This window comes from Rattus norvegicus, chromosome X (assembly GCF_021556685.1).
Source record: "Rattus norvegicus strain SHRSP/BbbUtx chromosome X, alternate assembly SHRSP_T2T, whole genome shotgun sequence".
Classification (NCBI taxonomy): Eukaryota; Metazoa; Chordata; class Mammalia; order Rodentia; family Muridae; genus Rattus; species Rattus norvegicus.
Genome location: NC_141554.1, coordinates 21,220,421 through 21,238,655, shown reverse-complemented (window position 1 = coordinate 21,238,655; position 18,235 = coordinate 21,220,421). Strand labels below are relative to the sequence as shown.

At 47.5% G+C, this 18,235-nt stretch overlaps 2 protein-coding genes across 30 annotated transcripts; both read left to right on the top strand.

Annotated features, from left to right (window-relative positions):
- Nucleotides 1–9,163: 9,163 nt before the first annotated feature.
- Nucleotides 9,164–15,075, top strand: Wdr45 (WD repeat domain 45). Of its 29 annotated transcripts, none has more exons than XM_087599546.1 (13): nucleotides 9,437–9,566; nucleotides 10,438–10,482; nucleotides 10,700–10,890; nucleotides 10,985–11,056; nucleotides 11,158–11,232; nucleotides 11,321–11,425; nucleotides 12,818–12,923; nucleotides 13,071–13,165; nucleotides 13,605–13,684; nucleotides 13,798–14,006; nucleotides 14,090–14,191; nucleotides 14,269–14,414; nucleotides 14,651–15,075. In XM_087599546.1, exons 4-13 carry the CDS (start codon nucleotides 11,002–11,004, stop codon nucleotides 14,758–14,760), a joined length of 1,083 nt encoding a protein of 360 aa, XP_087455672.1. In that variant the 5' UTR covers nucleotides 9,437–9,566; nucleotides 10,438–10,482; nucleotides 10,700–10,890; nucleotides 10,985–11,001; the 3' UTR covers nucleotides 14,761–15,075. The 29 variants fall into 29 exon arrangements, with proteins under 29 accessions (XP_087455671.1, XP_087455667.1, XP_087455657.1 ...); XM_087599536.1 differs by having other exon boundaries at nucleotides 12,815–12,923; XM_087599543.1 differs by having other exon boundaries at nucleotides 10,438–10,489.
- Nucleotides 15,076–15,331: 256 nt separating this feature from the next.
- On the top strand, nucleotides 15,332–17,969 carry Praf2 (PRA1 domain family, member 2). The gene is given in 3 exon segments (NM_001109013.1): nucleotides 15,332–15,661; nucleotides 16,653–16,870; nucleotides 17,166–17,969. Coding segments are annotated over 3 exon segments (537 nt in total). The 5' UTR covers nucleotides 15,332–15,482; the 3' UTR covers nucleotides 17,306–17,969.
- Nucleotides 17,970–18,235: the final 266 nt, after the last annotated feature.

Sequence of the window (18,235 nt, the reverse complement as noted above, 5' to 3'; positions counted from 1 at the left end):
GGCAGCACAGACCACGAATAGCCCCATGGTCTTCAGTGGTAACATGGGTCACAGACATCAATACAGACCCTGGCAGTAGTAGGAGCACAGACATAGCTCTCATCAGCAGTACATGCCAGATATCACCACGGCCTCAGATTGTAGTGCAGGCCACTCAAATCAATATGGTCCCCTTGCTACAACACAGCATGGATATCTGCATGGTTCTTGATAGGAAAATAGGCCACAGACATCAACACGGCTCCCTGTTTTTGCATCTGTGTTCATCAATTTGCTCTGTGGATTTCTGTTCTTTATTTTTCCTTTTCCTTTTTTTGTAGTTTCTTTACCTGGTTTTGGTATCAAGATGATTATGTCCTCTAGCTATGATTCTTAAAAGACCCTATTGAGCCCACTAGAAAATTTGTGATATACACTCAAAATAAGTTGTAGGATACAAAAAAGCATTGAAAATAGCATTTCAACACTCAGAGGCAGGCAGGTTCCTGTGAGTTCAAGGCCAGCATGGTCCACATAGTCTACTTATCCAAGAAAGAAAACGGAAAATATCCCATTCAAAGTAACTCCCCCCAAATAAGTAGGAATATGTTTATCCAAAGAAGTGAAAGAATTCTACAAAGAAAATTTCAAGATATTGAACAAAGAAATCACAGAAGATAATAGTCAATGGAAAATTATTCCATACTTCTGAATAGGACAGTATCTATACAGCCAAAATTAACTTGCAGAACTATTGTAGTACCTATCAGAATCACCATGTCATAGTTAACAGATTTAGAAAAAAAACAATTCATATGGAACCACAAAAGTTCATGTATAGTAAAAGCAATTATACTGGACCTGCGGTGATAAAGACAGTGGTACTTGAGGGGTGAAAGCAGATATCCAATAAAGTAGGGAACCAAGAAATAAAATAGCTGGGGTTGGGGATTTAGCTCAGTGGTAGAGCACTTGCCTAGGAAGCGCAAGGCCCTGGGTTTGATCCCCAGCTCCAAAAAAAAAGAACCAAAAAAAAAAAAAAAGAAATAAAATAGCTAAGCTATACCCACTTTATTTTTGACAAAGGAAACAACATTCTTTGCAAAATGAATCTAGGAGTTAGATGGTTCTGTGGTTAAGAGTATTTGCTGCTTTTGCAGACAACCGGGGTTTGCTCCCAGAGCCCACATTGGATGACTTAGAACCTCTATCAAATGTCATAATTTAAAGTCTGAAAGACTCAAATGTTTAGAAGAAAACATAGGAAATGCCTAAATACCTTTCAAGGTATTGGCTTCCTTCCTTCCTTCCTTCCTTCCTTCCTTCTTTCCTTCCTTCCTTCCTCCCTTCCTTCCTTCTTTCCTTCCTTCCTTTTTTCTTCCTTTTTTCTCCCTCCCTCCCTCCTTCCCTCCTTTTCCCTCCCTTCTTTTTCCAAACATAGTCTTAATATATAGTCCTAGAACTCACTATGTAGTCCAGACCTCTGCCTCCTAAGTGCTGGGATTAAAGGCATGCGTCACCATGTCTGACCCAAAGAACTTTTCTTTTTTTTTCTTTTTTTTTCTTTTTTTTTTTTTTTTTCGGAGCTGGGGACCGAACCCAGGGCCTTGCACTTGCTAGGCAAGCGCTCTACACTGAGCTAAATCCCCAACCCCCACCCCAAATTTTCATTTGCCACATATAGAACATAAAATATTATTCAGCTCTAACAAAAGAAGTTAAAATTTTTGCAGAAAAATGAATGGACTTAGAATGTGTATTATGTGAGGTCTCATAATCTCAAAAAATGCATGTTTTCTTGTATTTGGAATCTGTAAGTAAATAAATACACACTGGGATACAGTATATAACAAGGAAAAGAACAGGAAAGGCTAAGTCTAAGAAAGGACAATGCAGGTAATGGACGTGAGTTACGAATCAAGACATAAAGCAGTTTGCTTTTTCTTTCTTTTACATCTGTAGGTGTTTTGCGTGTGCTACATCTGTGTACTGCTTGAGTGCCTGATGCCTGTGGAGACCAGGAAAGGGCTTCTGATCCTGAAACTAGAGTTACAGACAGTTGTGAGTCACCTTTGAGTGCTGAGAATTGAACTGAGAATTGCTCTTCCCTGCTGGGCCATCTCTTAAGGCCTTATTGTTGTTATTTATTCATTTTCTTTTAGGGGGTGGGGAAGATGTGAAGACAGGGTTTCACCAGGTTTCTGTCCTGGAACTCAGTATGTAGACCAGGGTTTTCCCAAACACATAATTCTGCCTGCCGAATTTTCCTGTTTCCCGAGTGCTTAGATAAAAAAAGTTGGGCTCCCGATTGTTATTTTTATAAAACATCGAGTAATGTTCAGTACTACTCCAAGCTTCTCCCCGCCCTCCTCGGTCGCTCCTATATCTCAGTGCTCAGCGGGTTAGGCAGGAGGATATCCTTGAGTTTGAGGCGAATGTGGCCAGCATGGTATGTTCGAGGCCAGCTTGGACACACATAGTATGCGACCCTGCCTCAAAATTAAAAGCCAGGTCGCTCCCAGCAAGTCTTCCCTGTCACAAACGTCTGTGGTCTCAGGACTGAAACCACCCTGAAAATCTTTGTTCAGGGAAGTATCCACTTCAAAGCCTGTGACGCTAGCATGGATCAAACCACTGCGCGTGGCCCGAGGGGCGCCCACGTCTCAGCCCCTGCGGCCCGGCACAAGCACGGCCGCCCGGACTGAACCACAGGGGTGTCGGGCGTGGGGGGGAGATCGGGAGCGGAGCCGCAGCCGGGGCTCGCGCCACTACGGAGGGCGGCCATCTTGGAACGGTCCACTTGTTGATGGGGGAGGAGCGAGGAAGCGGCGCCTGGCCCCAAACGACCACCGGTCCGCTCGCCACACGACCCCGTCCTGGCCTTCCGTTTGCTGTTTGACTCTGGCGGATGGCAGGATCGAGTCGGCGAAAGGACTCTGTCCCACCCTCCACGTTCACCAGCTTTCCTCTGACCCCCTATCCTTCCGTTTGGAACCTTTTCCCAAGGCATTCGCTCAGGCCATTGGCTCGGGAGCTATCCTGGTGACTTCTGATTGGCTTGGGAGTCTGATTGGCCTCCGGTCAGATGACGGCGGGTCTTTTCCTTTCTGAGGCTGCGGCCCTGGGAATAACGTGGCTCCGCCCCCACCCTTGCGCCAAGTTTCGGTTGACGGCCTCGGTGCATGCGCAGTGATTGCCGATGATTGGGCATAGAGCGTAGGTCTTAGGTTCAAATACCACGTCAAGTTGGTGGTGGGTAAGAGGTCAGCGGAGGGTACTTGTTTTCTGTTGAAGCTCTCATCATAACTACTTTTTTAGGTAGTAGATTAAAAGTTATCAATCCGGGGTTGGGGATTTAGCTCAGTGGTAGAGCGCTTGCCTAGCAAGCACAAGGCCCTGGGTTCTGTCCCCAGCTCCGGAAAAAAAAAGAAAAAAAAAGTTATCAATCCGGAGTTGGGGATTTAGCTCAGTGGTAGAGCGCTTGCCTAGGAAGCGCAAGGCCCTGGGTTCGGTCCCCAGCTCCGAAAAAAAGAACCAAAAAAAAAAAAGTTATCAATCCTATTATGTGCATGGTTGAGCACACCTTAAATCCCAGCACTACAGAAGCAGAGACAGGCTGAATTTTGAGTTCAGAGTCATCCTAGTCTACCTGGTTCCAAGCCAAATGGGTGCACGGTGTTAGAAACAAGCAATAATCTTGGCCTTGCATAAAGGGACACTCAAATGGAAAGAAAGGTAGCTAGGCAAAGTAATTCTTTGGAGCTCACGGGGAGGGGGAGCCAGTGCAGGTGGGAGGCAGCAGTAAAAGAGTGCTAGACAGCAAACCTGGGACAACATGGCTACTGTCATTTGTTCCTGGTGTAGGTGTTGACTGCATTGTATCCCATTGCTGGGAACTTGACTTCACAATCTGACACAATCGACTAACCAAAGCTAAGGGGAATGGAAAAGTCCCAGAATATAAGCCCTTGCCAAACTAACTACTTTTGATTCAAAAGAAACAACATTTCTCACTATTCCCCCTGTTTATTGTGCTTCTTTTTTAAACTTAGCAAACATATGTTGACCTTTTGATGTCTCTAGTAGGATTACATTACTGTTCTAAGTTAAACTATTAAATGCACCACTCCTTAAGGTAGTGGATCTCAACCTTCGTCGTACTACGACTCTTTAATGCAGCTGCTTATGTTGTAGTGACCCCCAAACATAAAATTATTTTGTTGCTACCTCATAACTGTAATTTTACTACTGTTATGAATTGTAATGTATCCGTTTTCCAGTTGTCAAGTTGGGGTCCAGTTGTGCGTCATGACCCACATGTTGAGAAACCCTGGCTTGAGGTCAGTATGCCTCCCAAAGGGCAGTCCTTTCTTTGATCAAGCAACTAAGCTGGCTCAAGTAGAATGGGAGGTTTGCACCCTGTCCAGTAATTCTATTACTTGACTAGAAAGAAGTTTATCTTCACAAGCCTTTGCTGCTATTTACTATTGTCCCCTGTAGAACTGTTTACTGTTGTCCCCTGTGGAAGGGTTGCTGTAGAACTGTTTATTGTTGTCCCCCGTGGAAGGGTTGCTGTAGAACTGTTTACTATTGTCCCCTCTGGAAGGGTCACTGTAGAACTGTTTAGGAGCCAGAGGGCAGCTTCCCCAAACACATAGGCATGTCTAGTCTTGGGCAAAGAAGCAGCTGCCAAAAGGAACAGATATTTTTGTCTTTAGAAAAACAGAAGGAGAGAGAGAGAGAGAGAGAGAGAGAGAGAGAGAGAGAGAGAGAGAGAGAGAGAGAGAATTATTTTTCCTAGGCCTTTTTACTTTAAATTGTCTAGCCAATTTCTACCTCCCGTTCACATCATCCCCCTGCCTCAGAAGAGGTGCCTCTAGTTGCCATTATGGGATTGGAGTGAGGACTATCTGGCTTTCTCCAGTTGAATTTTTAGTGTTGGGTGTGGCATTTTGGGGGCACCCTGCTGGAGGGTCTATCCAAAAGACCCAAACTGTCAGAAGATAGGAAAGACATCCTTAACTGGGGTCTGGGAGAAAGAAGTAAAGGCAAGAGGTAGGGTAGACAGGTAATCAGGAGAAGCCAGAATATGGGAATATGTCACATCAACAAAGTCCATTAGGATTTCTTGATGGGCTCACAAGAACACCCATCTACTGAACTCCTTGTTTTTTACCCAAGGCAGACTCAACGGTGGTACACTCCAAATTCAATCCAGGTCTGTTGGAAGAAAAGCCAATGTTCTAATGACTGAGATGTCTCTCCAGCCACAAAACATACATAGGTTTAAAATATATATTATCATTTTGTGTATATGGATGTTTTGCCTGCATATATGTCATGTACCACATGCATGCAGAGCCCCAAAGATAAGCAGAGGACATCGCCTGTCCTGAGACTGAAATTACAGTTGTGAATTACCACATGGGTACTGGGAATAAAACCTGGGTCCTTTGAAGAGCAGCCAGTGCTATTTACCACTAAACCATCTCCCTGGCCCTCATACATAATTTTTTCTTTGTTTGTTTGAGGCAGGGTCCTACTGTGTAGCCTTGGCTGGCCTCAAAACTCAGAGGTCTGTCTGCCTCTGTTTCCAAAGTGTAAGGCCAGTACCATCATGCCTGGATCTCTTCTTTGTTTGAGATAAGGTTTCTCATTTGACTTGGACTTCAACACTTTGGCTAGATGGTGGGGTACTGAGCCCCTGGGATCGTCTTTTCACCCCTCCTATGTCTCATTGCTAGGAGTATGCACATGACTCTGCCTAGGTTCTACATGAGTGCTGGGAATCTGAACGCAGGTCCTCATACCTACAAACCAAGCACTTGCTCCACTGACGCATCGCTACAGCCCACTTTAAATTTTATTTTATCATTTAATGTGCATGGGTGCTTACTATGTATGTCCATCCCTGCACAACTTTGCATTCCTGGTGCCAGAAGCCAGAAGAGTTCATTGAATCCCCTGGAACTGGAGTCACAGTCCATTGGGAGATACCTTAGTGCTGGGACTGAAACTCAAGCCCTCTAGTAGAGTGGCAAGTGCGCTTAATAGCCAAGCCATTGGGTTCTCTGGCCCAACAACCCATTTTTTTTGTAACAGGGGCTTAAGTCCAACTTACCTCAGCCTTGTTATATAACTGAGACTGGCCTTGAACTCTCGATCCTTCTGTTTCCACCTCTCAGATGCTGAGATTGCAGCTTGAGCTGCCATGCTGATTCCCTGATTATTTTATTTTATTTTTTGAGCCTGGAACTTGTGACAAGCCACTTTAGCCTTTCTGCCCCATCATGCTCAGCCATTCTTGCTACCTTGAGGAGCATCTCTAGGTCTTTTGACTGTGAAATCACGATTGTTCTCCCCATTGGGGATCAAGGTTAAATTGTCCGCTTCTTTACAGGTTTAAACTCCCGGGGCTCCAGCTGCTACTAGATGCGCGCCCTCTGCTGGCAGGAGGGGAAGCCAAGGTGTTGGTTTAGGTACATTGTGCCACATTAAGGCCTTAGCCTCTCCTGTGGGTCTATGTTGGCGAAGAACAGGGTTCTGGGGTGATGAGCACCCAAGACTGTTAGATAGGTTCCTAGCTAGGGGCCAGTGGGTGTACTTGCGAGCAGAAGGCTTAGGAGCTGGGGCTTTAGGTTAGCCTGATGTATTCCACATACACGGTGTTCTCAACCTTCCTTATGCTGTGACCCTTTTATAGAGTTCCTCACTTATGGTGACCCCCAACCATAGACTTATTTCATTGGTACTTCACACTGTAATTTTCCTACTTCTATGAATCGTAATGTAATTATTTTTTTCTCTTTCTTTCTTTCTTTCTCTCTTTCTTTCTTTCTTTCTTTGTTGTTGTTGTTGTTGTTGTTGGAGCTAAGAGTTTTGCCAAAGGGTTGAGAACCACTGCTTTATGGTTTTGGTTTCTGTGTTAGAACATTTCTTGGGTCAGGCACTTAAGTCTGCAATTCTTTTTTTTTTTTTTTTTGGTTCTTTTTTTCGGAGCTGGGGACCGAACCCAGGGCCTTGCGCTTCCTAGGTAAGCGCTCTACCACTGAGCTAAGTCCCCAGCCCCAAGTCTGCAATTCTAACACCTAGGGGACTGAGGCAGAATGATTGCCATGATTTGGGGCCAAAAGTCCACAATTTCCCAACATTAGAAACTATTGATTATAGATATAAATTATAGATAAATACATAAATAGATGATCATGAAAAAAGTGGCACTGGGTAGGAGGCCCCTGGATAGAGTTTAAGGCTATAAAATATGTTCTGAGCTGAGGTCTCACTCTGTATCTGAGTAGACATGTAGACCAGGCTTGCCTGAAACTCAGAGATCCACCCTCCCTATCTCTGGAATGCTGAAGTTAAAGGCAGGGGTCATAATGGCAAGGTATTAAGCAAACTTTCTACTGTTAAACTTTCTTTCTGTACAGTAAGCCATGAATTCATAGGGAATGAGCTCCACCAGCTCTGGGCTCCTTCCCATCAGCTTAATTATTTAACAAATTTTCATTGTTTTTGTTTGAAAGGAAGTGTCATCATATATCCCTGGCTGGCTCACTGTATAGGGAAAGGGGCCTTGTACTCCCAGAGTTCTGGCATCCTCCTCAAGCATCGCATGCATGTGGTACACAAAAATAAATAGATCTCAAAATATATTCTGACCCTCCGTATTACACATGGTTATAAACGCAGGAAGGTACTGGCACTGAAGTGGATCAAGGACACAGAAGGAGGTCAGCGCAAGAACCCTGCATGGACAGGTACAAAGTACAGGGGAGGAGATGAAAGGAAAACCTAGTTCCTGTATAATACTCTGTGCCAAGGCCCACTCAGGGTAAAATGAAGGCTTAAGGATCTATGGATGGAAAGTAATGAGATAGCTCACACCAGTAATCCTAGCACTTAGGAGGCTGAGGCAGTTGAATTGTTAGTAGTTGAAGCCCAGCCTGGAATGTATAGTGAATATCAGACCATCCAAGATTACACAGTATGATCATATTCCCCCCCTAAAAAAAAACAAAATTTTACATTTATTGTGTTTGAGGTGGGGGCATGTGTTCCATGGTGTGCTTGTGGAAGACAACTTTCTAGAGTAAGTTCTCCCCTTCTACCAATGAACTCAGCTTGTCAGGCTTGGTCGCAAGTGCCCACACATGCTGATCCATCTCACTGGCCCCAAAGAAATCATTCCCAAAAGGGATGGTGATATCTTTTTTTTTTCAGATTGATTTTATGTGTATGCATAAATGTTTTGTTTGTATATATGTATTCCAACATATGCATGCCTGGTGCCTTCAGCGGTAAGAAGGGGTGAGATCCCCTCGAGCTGGGGTCACAGATGGCCATGCTGGGAGGAGAACCCAGGTCCTCTGAAAGAACAAGTGCTCTTGGGCTGGAGAGATGGCTCAGAGGTTGATCGCACTGACTGCGCTTCCAGAGGTCCTGAGTTCAATTCCCACTGTTTAAAACAGTGAAGGATGAAAAAGAAAAAAAGGGGCTGGGGATTTAGCTCAGTGGTAGAGCGCTTACCTAGGAAGCGCAAGGCCCTGGGTTCGGTCCCCAGCTCCGAAAAAAAAAGAACCAAAAAAAAAAAAAAAAAAAAGAAGAACAGTGAAGGATGATACACTGCTTTTGTTTAAGGAAAAACAGTCTCCACTAACAGCTCACAGCTGTCTGTAATCTCAGTTGCAAGGCACCTGAAACATTCACACAGACATACATGCAGGCAATGTATTTATGTACATAAAATAAAAACAAAGACAAAAGAATAGACAAGACATAAAAATAAACAGAAAAAAAGTCTTAACTATAGAGCCCTGACTATGGTAAATGAAAGGTAGGTCTCCATTCTTATCCTTTTGTACCATTTCTTAAAGGACAGAATCTCATATAGCCCAAGGTAAACCTTGAACTCTATTTCTCTTACCTCTTCCTAGCCAAGTATTATGTATGACTTGAGGTGTGTGAGCAAACACGCCTGGAGTACTCATACACTTTACCGTAAAGAAAGTAAAATCCCACTCCTATCTTCTCCCGCCCAAGACGATCTCAATTTTCAAGATCTCTCTTCCAGCCAGGAGCTCCCAAAGGCGCAAGGTAAACAAACATCGGGCAGCCACTCTAGCACCACCCCGAGGACTCGTTAGCCTGGGAGGTTTACCCCTCTATCTTCCTGTGGGCTAACGAGTTCAATGCTTGGCCCGCTTCCGTTAAGGGAGGGGCAGGCCCTCTCCCGGGTTCCCCCAGATAGTTCTGCCTTTGGGCAGTCTCTTGTGCCTCCAGTCCTCTAATCCGCCCTCATCTCCTTCCGGAACTTCCCTCGGAGGAATCTACTACGGCTCGGGATGCTCCACAGGTCGGCCAAGTGGGTGAAAAGAGCCGTGGCTGGATTTTCTGCCCAGAATGAGTCACTTCCGGTCACAGACTCCCTCCTCCGGAAGTAAGACCTGATGTAAACAGCAGAACCGGGCACCAAAGCCCGGGAGGTCAGAAATTCGTGCCGCAGGCGGCACCAACGGCTAGGGCAGGGGTCGGGGAGGGTTGATCAAGTCAGCAAAGGCGACGAGCATCTGGAGCAAGATCCAAGGGTTGGTCGCGGTCATGGGTTGGGTATTTCTACTAGAGGTCTTGACAGGTGATGGATGGCTGAGTTGGTGCGGTCATGGAAAGGAACATAACTTTTGGGAGAGGGTGAGGCGTGTCACTTAGGGTTGTTGGATAGTATGAGCATTTGGAGCAGATTTTAAAAGGGCTCTTGGAAGATAGTGCTATCCTAAGTATGGCCCATGTAGAGAATCAAGACCCAGGTTTTACACCAGAAAAAGTAGATTTGAGATCTTAAATGATAGGTGTGCCTGGGCAGGGTCTTGGAAGTGATGGGGTTTGAAAGAAAGGCTGAGGTTTCTAGGGCAGGAATATTTAGGGCAAGGAGACAGAGCGCCGGCATTGGTAGGTTGAGGTTTTCCTAGGCGGGATTTTTTTTTGGGGTGGGGGTGGGGGGTGTTTACTGGGAGAAGGTCTTTAGAGGGTAGCTGTGCCCTAGGGCAAGACCTTCAGGAGATAACGTGGAGACAAAAGGAGCAAATCTTAGGGGGAAGGGGTTCATGAGTACCATTGGGTCAGCTTAGGGGTCATGGGTAGAGAGTATAGGGAAAGGAATGTGTCAAATATGAAGGATTTAGAATGTCAAGGGAATGCTTGGGGGGTGTGGGGGGATTGGTCTTCAGCATTTAAGAGCACTTAAGTAGAGGGAGTGGAGGGGGTGCCTTAGTGCAGAGATAGCTTGTGAGAGAAGGGTTTGGGGAAAGTGGGTTGCCTGGGAGATACCCTGGAGGCAAATACACCTCCAGATGAAGCTAGTTAGAAAGGCTTGAGGAGGGGAGTTCTGTGGGTGATGGACCATTCATGGCTGTGTCAAGATGCAGGATACCTTAGCTCTTGTCCACTATTTACTGACAGGTGGAGCTGGGTGCCGCTGTGAAGACGAAAAGCTTGTAGGAAGAGGTTTGAGGTCATATCAGACTTTAGAGCCACGAATGGCTGGGAGGGAGGAGGTATCATGGGATATCCCCTACCCCTTTACTTCCTGATGGGTTCAGTACGGGTTGGTGTTTGTGGCCGTTGTAAGTCTATGTCATTGTAGGCCGGGATACGTTCTGCCTGTGCTCTTGGTTTAAACAGATACTCTGAGGTATCCTCCACTTGTTTTTGTTTTTTGCAGTCTGGCAAAGAAAAGTATCAAAATGGGGAGGAAGCCAGGCGTGGTGGCACACACGCCTATAATCCCATCACTCAGGAAGTGGAGGCTGGAGGACTGCTGGGAATTGAAGGCCAGCCTGTGCTACATAGGGAGTACCAGAACAGCCAGGGATACATAGCAAGACCCTATCTCAAAACAAAATAGACCAAGTGGTGAGGAAGAAGAAATCATTTGGGGGACAGAAGTTGTAGGACTTAAGAGAGGACATTGGGGAACTCTTCACAATGCTGTCTTTTTTGTGCCTAGGAAGGTGATCCTGAACCATGACTCAGCAGCCACTTCGAGGTGTGACCAGCCTCCATTTCAACCAAGACCAAAGTAAGCTTATGATTGTGTCTTTGTGGGAATGAGGGAAAGGATGGGTCAGGGATGACTACCAGCCCCAGAATTTGGAGTCAAAGTGATTCCTTCCACCCCAGGCTGCTTTTGCTGTGCCATGGAGACAGGTGTACGGATCTACAATGTGGAACCACTGATGGAGAAAGGGCATCTTGGTGAGTGGCTGTAGTGGTAGGGCAGTGGGCAGAAGGGCTCATGTGGGTATTGGCATCTACCTCCCCTGACACCCTGGTCCCTGTTCAGACCACGAGCAGGTAGGCAGCGTGGGCCTTGTAGAGATGCTGCACCGATCCAACCTGCTGGCCCTGGTGGGCGGTGGTAGCAGCCCCAAGTTCTCCGAGATCTCGGGTAAGTGCTTTCATCTTGTACTTGACCTAGATTCCTCAAATTCCTCACTTCCCACATACACCCTGAAGCACTGAGTCCCACAGTAAAGCCCAGTTTAGAAGTCATGGATCTTACAGCTTAAAAAGTTTTGTCTCATTTTTTTTTTCTTTCGGAGCTGGGGACCGAACCCAGGGCCTTGCGCTTCCTAGGCAAGCGCTCTAACCACTGAGCTAAATCCCCAACCCCTTTATTATTTTTTGAGGCATGGTCTCAAAAACCAGGCTGGTCTCAAAGAAACTCACAAGAGTGCTGTTGGGGCTGTAGGTATACTTCAGTGGTAGAACACTTGCCCCCTACATACAAGGCCCTGGGTTCTATCCCTAGCACTACAAAAAATAGCAAAACCACTTATTGCCTGCCTCCTATTTGCCACATTCTTAACAATGGGACACTTGCTGGGAGCGTAATAGTTATTCTAAGTACTTTGCACATAAAGTCTGCTATGACCTTGAATCAGTCTATCTCCCAGGTGCCGGTTGTACGTGCTAGTGTCATCCCACCAGATTTTAGATATTAGCTCATTTAGTTTTGTGGGGTTTTCTTTTTTTTTTTCTTTTTTGATGGATGGGGCTTTTTGGGACAGGGTCTTTCTGTATAGCCCTAGCTGTCCTGGAACTCACTATATACACCAGGCTGAACACAAACTCACAGAGGTCTTCCTACTTCTGCCTGCTGGGATTAAAGATGTGCCCCAGCATCCCCAGATCATCCCATGTGGTAGGAAATGCTATTAGCCCTTTTCCCTTCATTTGTGTGCTATGGATGGAACCCAGGGCTTTGCACATGTTCTATTGCTAAGCCCTACTCCCTGCCTCCTTAGCCTCATTTTTATTGATGAGAAACTGAGGCTCGGTTAATGGACTCATCCAAGATCACACAGTTAATAGGCATTTAAATCTTGGAACTGTCTCTTAGACCCTCTTGGCTTGAGTCTCAAGTACCATCTTGTTTGAAGTTTTTTTTCTTCTTGTTGATCCCAGCAAGACATGGCAAGAGTTGTCATAGGTGAGTCACAGAATCTCCTGAGGTATAGACTGGATTCTGAAGGCTGAAGTAGTTACAGAGAGAAAGTCGTAGGCTTGCGTGCGAATCCTTTAACTGTTGTTCTTGGGCTGTAAGGTTCTTGTCCACGTTCAGCTCATTTGACCCTTGATTTCCTTACCTCCAAAAGATGTAGCTGTTCTAGAATGTGCTTTATTTGAGACCTAGTCCACAGGTGCATGCTGTGTGAGGCACACAATGAATATTTAGTGAAAACTGAAGCAAGTGGTTGAGGTCCCATGGGCCCTGTGTCACCCAGTCTGCCTTTTACCCTAAACCTTGGTCTTGCCAACCCACCCATCTGCCTAGCAGTGCTGATCTGGGACGATGCCCGAGAAGGCAAGGACTCCAAGGACAAACTGGTGCTGGAGTTCACCTTCACCAAGCCAGTGCTAGCTGTGCGAATGCGCCATGACAAGTGAGCTTGATGAAGACTGGGGAAGGGGGGGGCAGGAGGTTCCTAGAGCAAGTAAGTTAACCCACCCCTACCTCTGCTGCTGCCGCCGCCCCACCCCAGCACTTGCCCTGTCCTCATGGCCCTCTGTGTTATGTGTGATATCTACAGGATTGTGATTGTGCTGAGGAACCGCATCTATGTGTACTCCTTCCCTGACAACCCTCGGAAGCTGTTTGAGTTTGACACTCGGGACAACCCCAAGGGTGAGAGGACCCAGATGTGCAGGTGTAAGGATGTGAGGCTGTGAAAGAGGCAAGGAGAGGAGGAGATTATAGAAGGGACACGTGCTGACATGCTGAGGGAGAGGCTCTATGCAAGAGATGCAGCCCTTTCAGTCCCAGTTAGCTCCTCTTCCCTACCCCCCAGTCCTGCCCCACGTGAGAGCAGCAAGCACTCATTGAGAACATGGGTGGGTGTGTCCACGGGCCCTGGGCCTCCAATGATCTCCTAGCAAGTTAGAATCTGGTCAGACCCTGGAGAGGAAGCTTAATGCAATGCCTGCACCTGTGAAGTTGCTATGGGTACTGTGCCACAGAGGGTTAAAGTCTGGCCCTCCGTCATCCAGCTCTGTCCATTCTGAGACTCAGCCTTGCCCTGGCCTCTCCTTCACCTGCCCATCCCCACTTCATCCTCACAACTTAGGGCTGTGTGACCTCTGCCCAAGCCTGGAGAAGCAGCTGCTTGTGTTTCCTGGACACAAGTGTGGAAGTCTGCAACTTGTGGTGAGCCATCCCGTGAGCAAGGGTGGAGAGCTGGGTGAGTTGCGACTCTCTGTGAACGTGTGGTCCCTCCTTCATTATCACCCCCAAGCCCAGACTGCTCCCTCCTTCTCCAGGATCTGGCAAGCACAAAGCCTGGTACTTCATCAGCTCCATTCACTATCAATGCCCATCAGAGTGATGTGGCCTGTGTGTCCCTAAACCAGCCAGGCACTGTAGTGGCCTCAGCCTCCCAGAAGGGTACCCTTATTCGTCTTTTTGATACGCAGTCCAAGGAAAAGCTGGTAGAGCTTCGAAGAGGCACTGACCCTGCCACCCTATACTGGTGAGCACAGGATATGTGTGGTGGGCTGGATATCTTACAGCACAAGGCATCATGGTGGACATCATTACGGGTCTGTCTTGCAGCATTAACTTCAGCCATGACTCCTCCTTCCTCTGTGCTTCCAGTGACAAGGGCACTGTCCATATCTTTGCTCTTAAAGACACCCGCCTTAACCGCCGCTCTGCGTGAGTATCTTCTCCCTGTCTTATCCCAATCCCACTGACCACGTGCCATACCCAGACTCACCAACTGCTGTCTACAGGTTGGCACGTGTGGGCAAAGTGGGACCTATGATTGGGCAATACGTGGATTCTCAGTGGAGCCTGGCCAGCTTTACTGTGCCTGCTGAGTCAGCCTGCATCTGCGCCTTTGGTCGAAATACTTCCAAAAACGTCAATTCTGTAATCGGTGAGTGACAACAGCCCCTGGGTTTGTGGTACTAAGTGGGTAAAGGACTAAAGGTCCCCTAAAAAATTTAAGGGTTATCAGAAGCTGGAGGAAACTGGAATGTGTGGTTCAACCTCATTAGTATGGCACTTGGGCAAGGGCCTGTAGATAGACCATTAGCTACAGTGGGACATCGGAGAGGATTGGTGTATGTGGCTGGGCATCTAACCTTTCACAACACCTCAATCCTCCCCCAGCCATCTGCGTAGATGGGACCTTCCACAAATATGTCTTCACTCCTGATGGAAACTGCAACAGAGAGGCCTTTGACGTGTACCTTGACATCTGTGATGACGATGACTTTTAAGAGTCCTGGCAGCTATACTAGGAACCTACAGTAGCCGATGGCCGAACTGAGTCTTGAGGGTGTTGAACCAGCCAGCAAGCATAAAAATGAGCCTTTCCACTCTCCATTCAAACACAGCTGTGTCTAAATAAACAGCCAACATCCCCCCAAGCACTTTTGTGACTGCGTGCTAAAGGCCAAGGACTGATACCCTGGGCCACCTAGTCTGGAAAACACCAGGGACCCAAAGGGATTATCCAAATCCAAGCTAGGGATTTAAAAAAAATGATTACATAGTCTCTGTAATGTATATGAATAAAAGGCCTTTGAATGGCATTTATGACTTAACCTCAAGGGTGGGGCATACTTTTCCAGGGGCAATGTGACCTTCTAGGATTCTGACAGGAAGTGGAATCCGGCTTGGGATCTGACTTCCTATTTTTAGTATGTTCAGCGTTGAGTCAACGCACAGCCTGCACAGTCAGGCATGGTGCCCCGCCCAGGGGTAAAGAGAAGTTCTAGCTTTGAGCTTCTTGCCGCGTGGCGAGGCTCGTTTTCCCAGCAGTCTTTGCTACTGGAGTTGGTAGTTTCTGGTCACGCTCATGTCTGCGGCTGCGCAGTATGGTTGCATTGATAGTCGTCGCGTCCTTAGACTCCATTTCCCAACATGCCTTGCGATGCAGTGAGTGATAACTGGGTGTTGTAGTCTCACCGCCCTTTGGGCTGGTCCAGCAACCCGCAGGATGTCGGAGGTGCGGCTGCCACCGCTGCGCGCCCTAGACGACTTTGTCCTGGGGTCTGCACGTTTGGCAGCTCCTGATCTAGGCGATCCACAACGATGGTGTCACCGCGTCATCAACAACCTCCTCTACTACCAAACCAATTACCTTCTCTGCTTTGGCATCAGTCTCGCTCTGGCCGGGTGAGGGAGGGAGGTAGCGATTGGCTAAAGATACTAGCCGGACGCTGGGTGGACTTGCAGGTCTTTGAGGATGAGGAAAATCTAAGGGGAATGCTAGACTGAGTAGTGTGAATTTGGTAGAATAAGAAGGTCTAAGGGGCATGGGTGGGAAAATTTGAAGGAGGCAGATCTTTGTTATAAGGAGGGTCATGGAGGTGGGATGGGGGAGGTGTCTGGAGGAAAGACACAAGACCTGGGTAGAAAGGGGAGGAGGGCTGAAGTAGAATGTGGGCTAGGAAGTGGACTCTGGACTTAAGGAAGGACTGATACAGGGATGTGAGAGTATCTAAGAGGTTCCGCGATATGAGTGATAGGGCAGATTATGGGCGTCCTGGAAGGGCTAAGACAGAGGTGGAGGTGAGGTAAAGATGAGGCTTGGAAAGGGAGCTGGTAGAGAACCTGCTCATACTGGGCCCAGAGGGAAGACGCAGAGTTGAGAAGCTTGAGGCCAAAGACAGACAATCTAGAAGAGGGACTTGGGCAGGGTTATCAGAGTGGGACAGAAACCAAGAATAGGTCTGTCCATTCAAGCAACTGGGGGAAGGTGGCTCTATACAACAACAGGGTAGTGGAGGGAGGGCCTTTTGAAGGAGATGACACCAGGAAGGTGCCTTACGGCTGACTGAAGGCCTGGATGGGGGATCTGGCAGGGTTAAAGTCAACGTAGAGGAATGTGGGAGCAGATGTAGGAATACTAGAAAGAAGTCCTGCAGGTCCAAAGTTAAAGACCAGAGAAGTGTTGGCAGCCTAGGACCTCTAGAAGGATGTGAGGATCTGGTAGGACTGTAGTACCGAGGAATTGAGATTCCACAGGAATTGCTGGGGAATGGACGTGTTGGAGACTGGCCTGGTGAGACTATGCTGGGATGCATAGTCTGGAAACAGGAACACAACTCTTGGGGTCCAGGATTGGGTGTACAGTGAAGCTAGCTGAGTGCTCTTGTTCCTGCAGGTACATTCGTCCACTGCACACCCTCCTGAGCGCACTGGTAGTGGCGGTGGCCCTCGGGGTGTTGGTGTGGGCTGCTGAAACCCGTGCTGCTGTGCGCCGCTGCCGTCGCAGTCACCCTGCTGCCTGCCTGGCTGCAGTACTTGCCGTTAGCCTCTTCATTCTCTGGGCCGTGGGCGGCGCTTTCACCTTCCTGCTCTGCATCACAGCGCCTGTGCTTTGTGAGTCTCTCCTCTCCCTGCTATCTGGGGAAATGGCCAGCTCATGCTTGAACAGCAGGCCTGCTGGGTGCTGGTTTCTGAGCTAAGAGGGAGCTAGAAACCCTGGAGGACAGACATACTTCCATTAAATGTGTCTTTCTTGGCGGGTCCCCCAGGGTTAAGTGTCTTAAACTGTCCAAGTCCCAATTTACCGGGATGTCCTTCCTGGCTACATCCCCCACAGCAGGCTTTGAGAACTCACCACTCAGTTAGCCTGCCTCTGGGTGAATCCCACATTTCTTGATATCGTCTACAGTGATCCTGCTGCATGCTTCACTGCGCCTGAGAAACCTTAAAAACAAGATTGAGAACAAGATCGAGAGCATCGGTCTAAAGCGGACACCAATGGGACTGCTTCTAGAGGCACTGGGACAGGAGCAGGAAGCTGGATCCTAGGACCCTGGCAACTATACTCTGGATCTAGAGGACCCCCACCCCACACCCAAGACCAAACCTTTCCTAGTCATTAAAACAGGTGCCTAGAGCCCTCTGGCCTGTCCAAGAAAAGGCACCTGTGACTGCTCACTGCAGCCCCAAACTGGTCATCTCTTAGCCTCTAGCCCGTCACCGAGGGACCACAGGCTTCCTCAGCCCTCAATTTGAGACTCAGTCGCTTACATCCAGCCTTGAAACTGGATTTCTAAGCCACAGCATCTGTGGCCAATCTCAAAACTGGACCCCAAGATACTCCCCTGACCCAAATGTGGGACTCGATGGTCTTCCATACTTCAAAGCTAGGCCCTAAGGCAAGACATCCTCAAATCTTGAGCTCTAAAGATTTTTCAGACCCCACACAACTTGGAACGTAGGTTAATACCTGGTCAAATCTTGAGCCTAAGTCCAAGTGTCCTCAGCCCTGACCACACTGAACCCTTGAATTCAGATAACCCTAACCCTCAGTAGACCCAATAGCCTCCCTCCAACTGTTTCAAGGTTCTCTCCCTCCCCCACAATGTTCTCAGTATCAAGGACCAACATGTGGGACTGGCTAGGGATAGCCCCAGCTGGGAATGGGGCACATATAATAGTGTTGCTACAATAAAGCCTTTGAATCTCAAGCTAGTTTGGCCTCCTGCGTGGTCTTTGTACCTTTCAATGAACAATCCAGTGGCTGTCTTCAGTTCTGCTGGACACTACCTGGCCTAGTTTATGTATAGGTGCTGAAATGGTGACTACTATGGTCCTCAAACCTGCTACTTCTCAATTAGTTAAAACAGAGGGGTATGCATTTGTGTACTATCATTCTGGATTGGCTCTTGTAAGTGAACTAGGGAGGCAAAAAAGCTGTCCCATCTCACGAAGTGAGGGAAGTCAAAACATGACAGT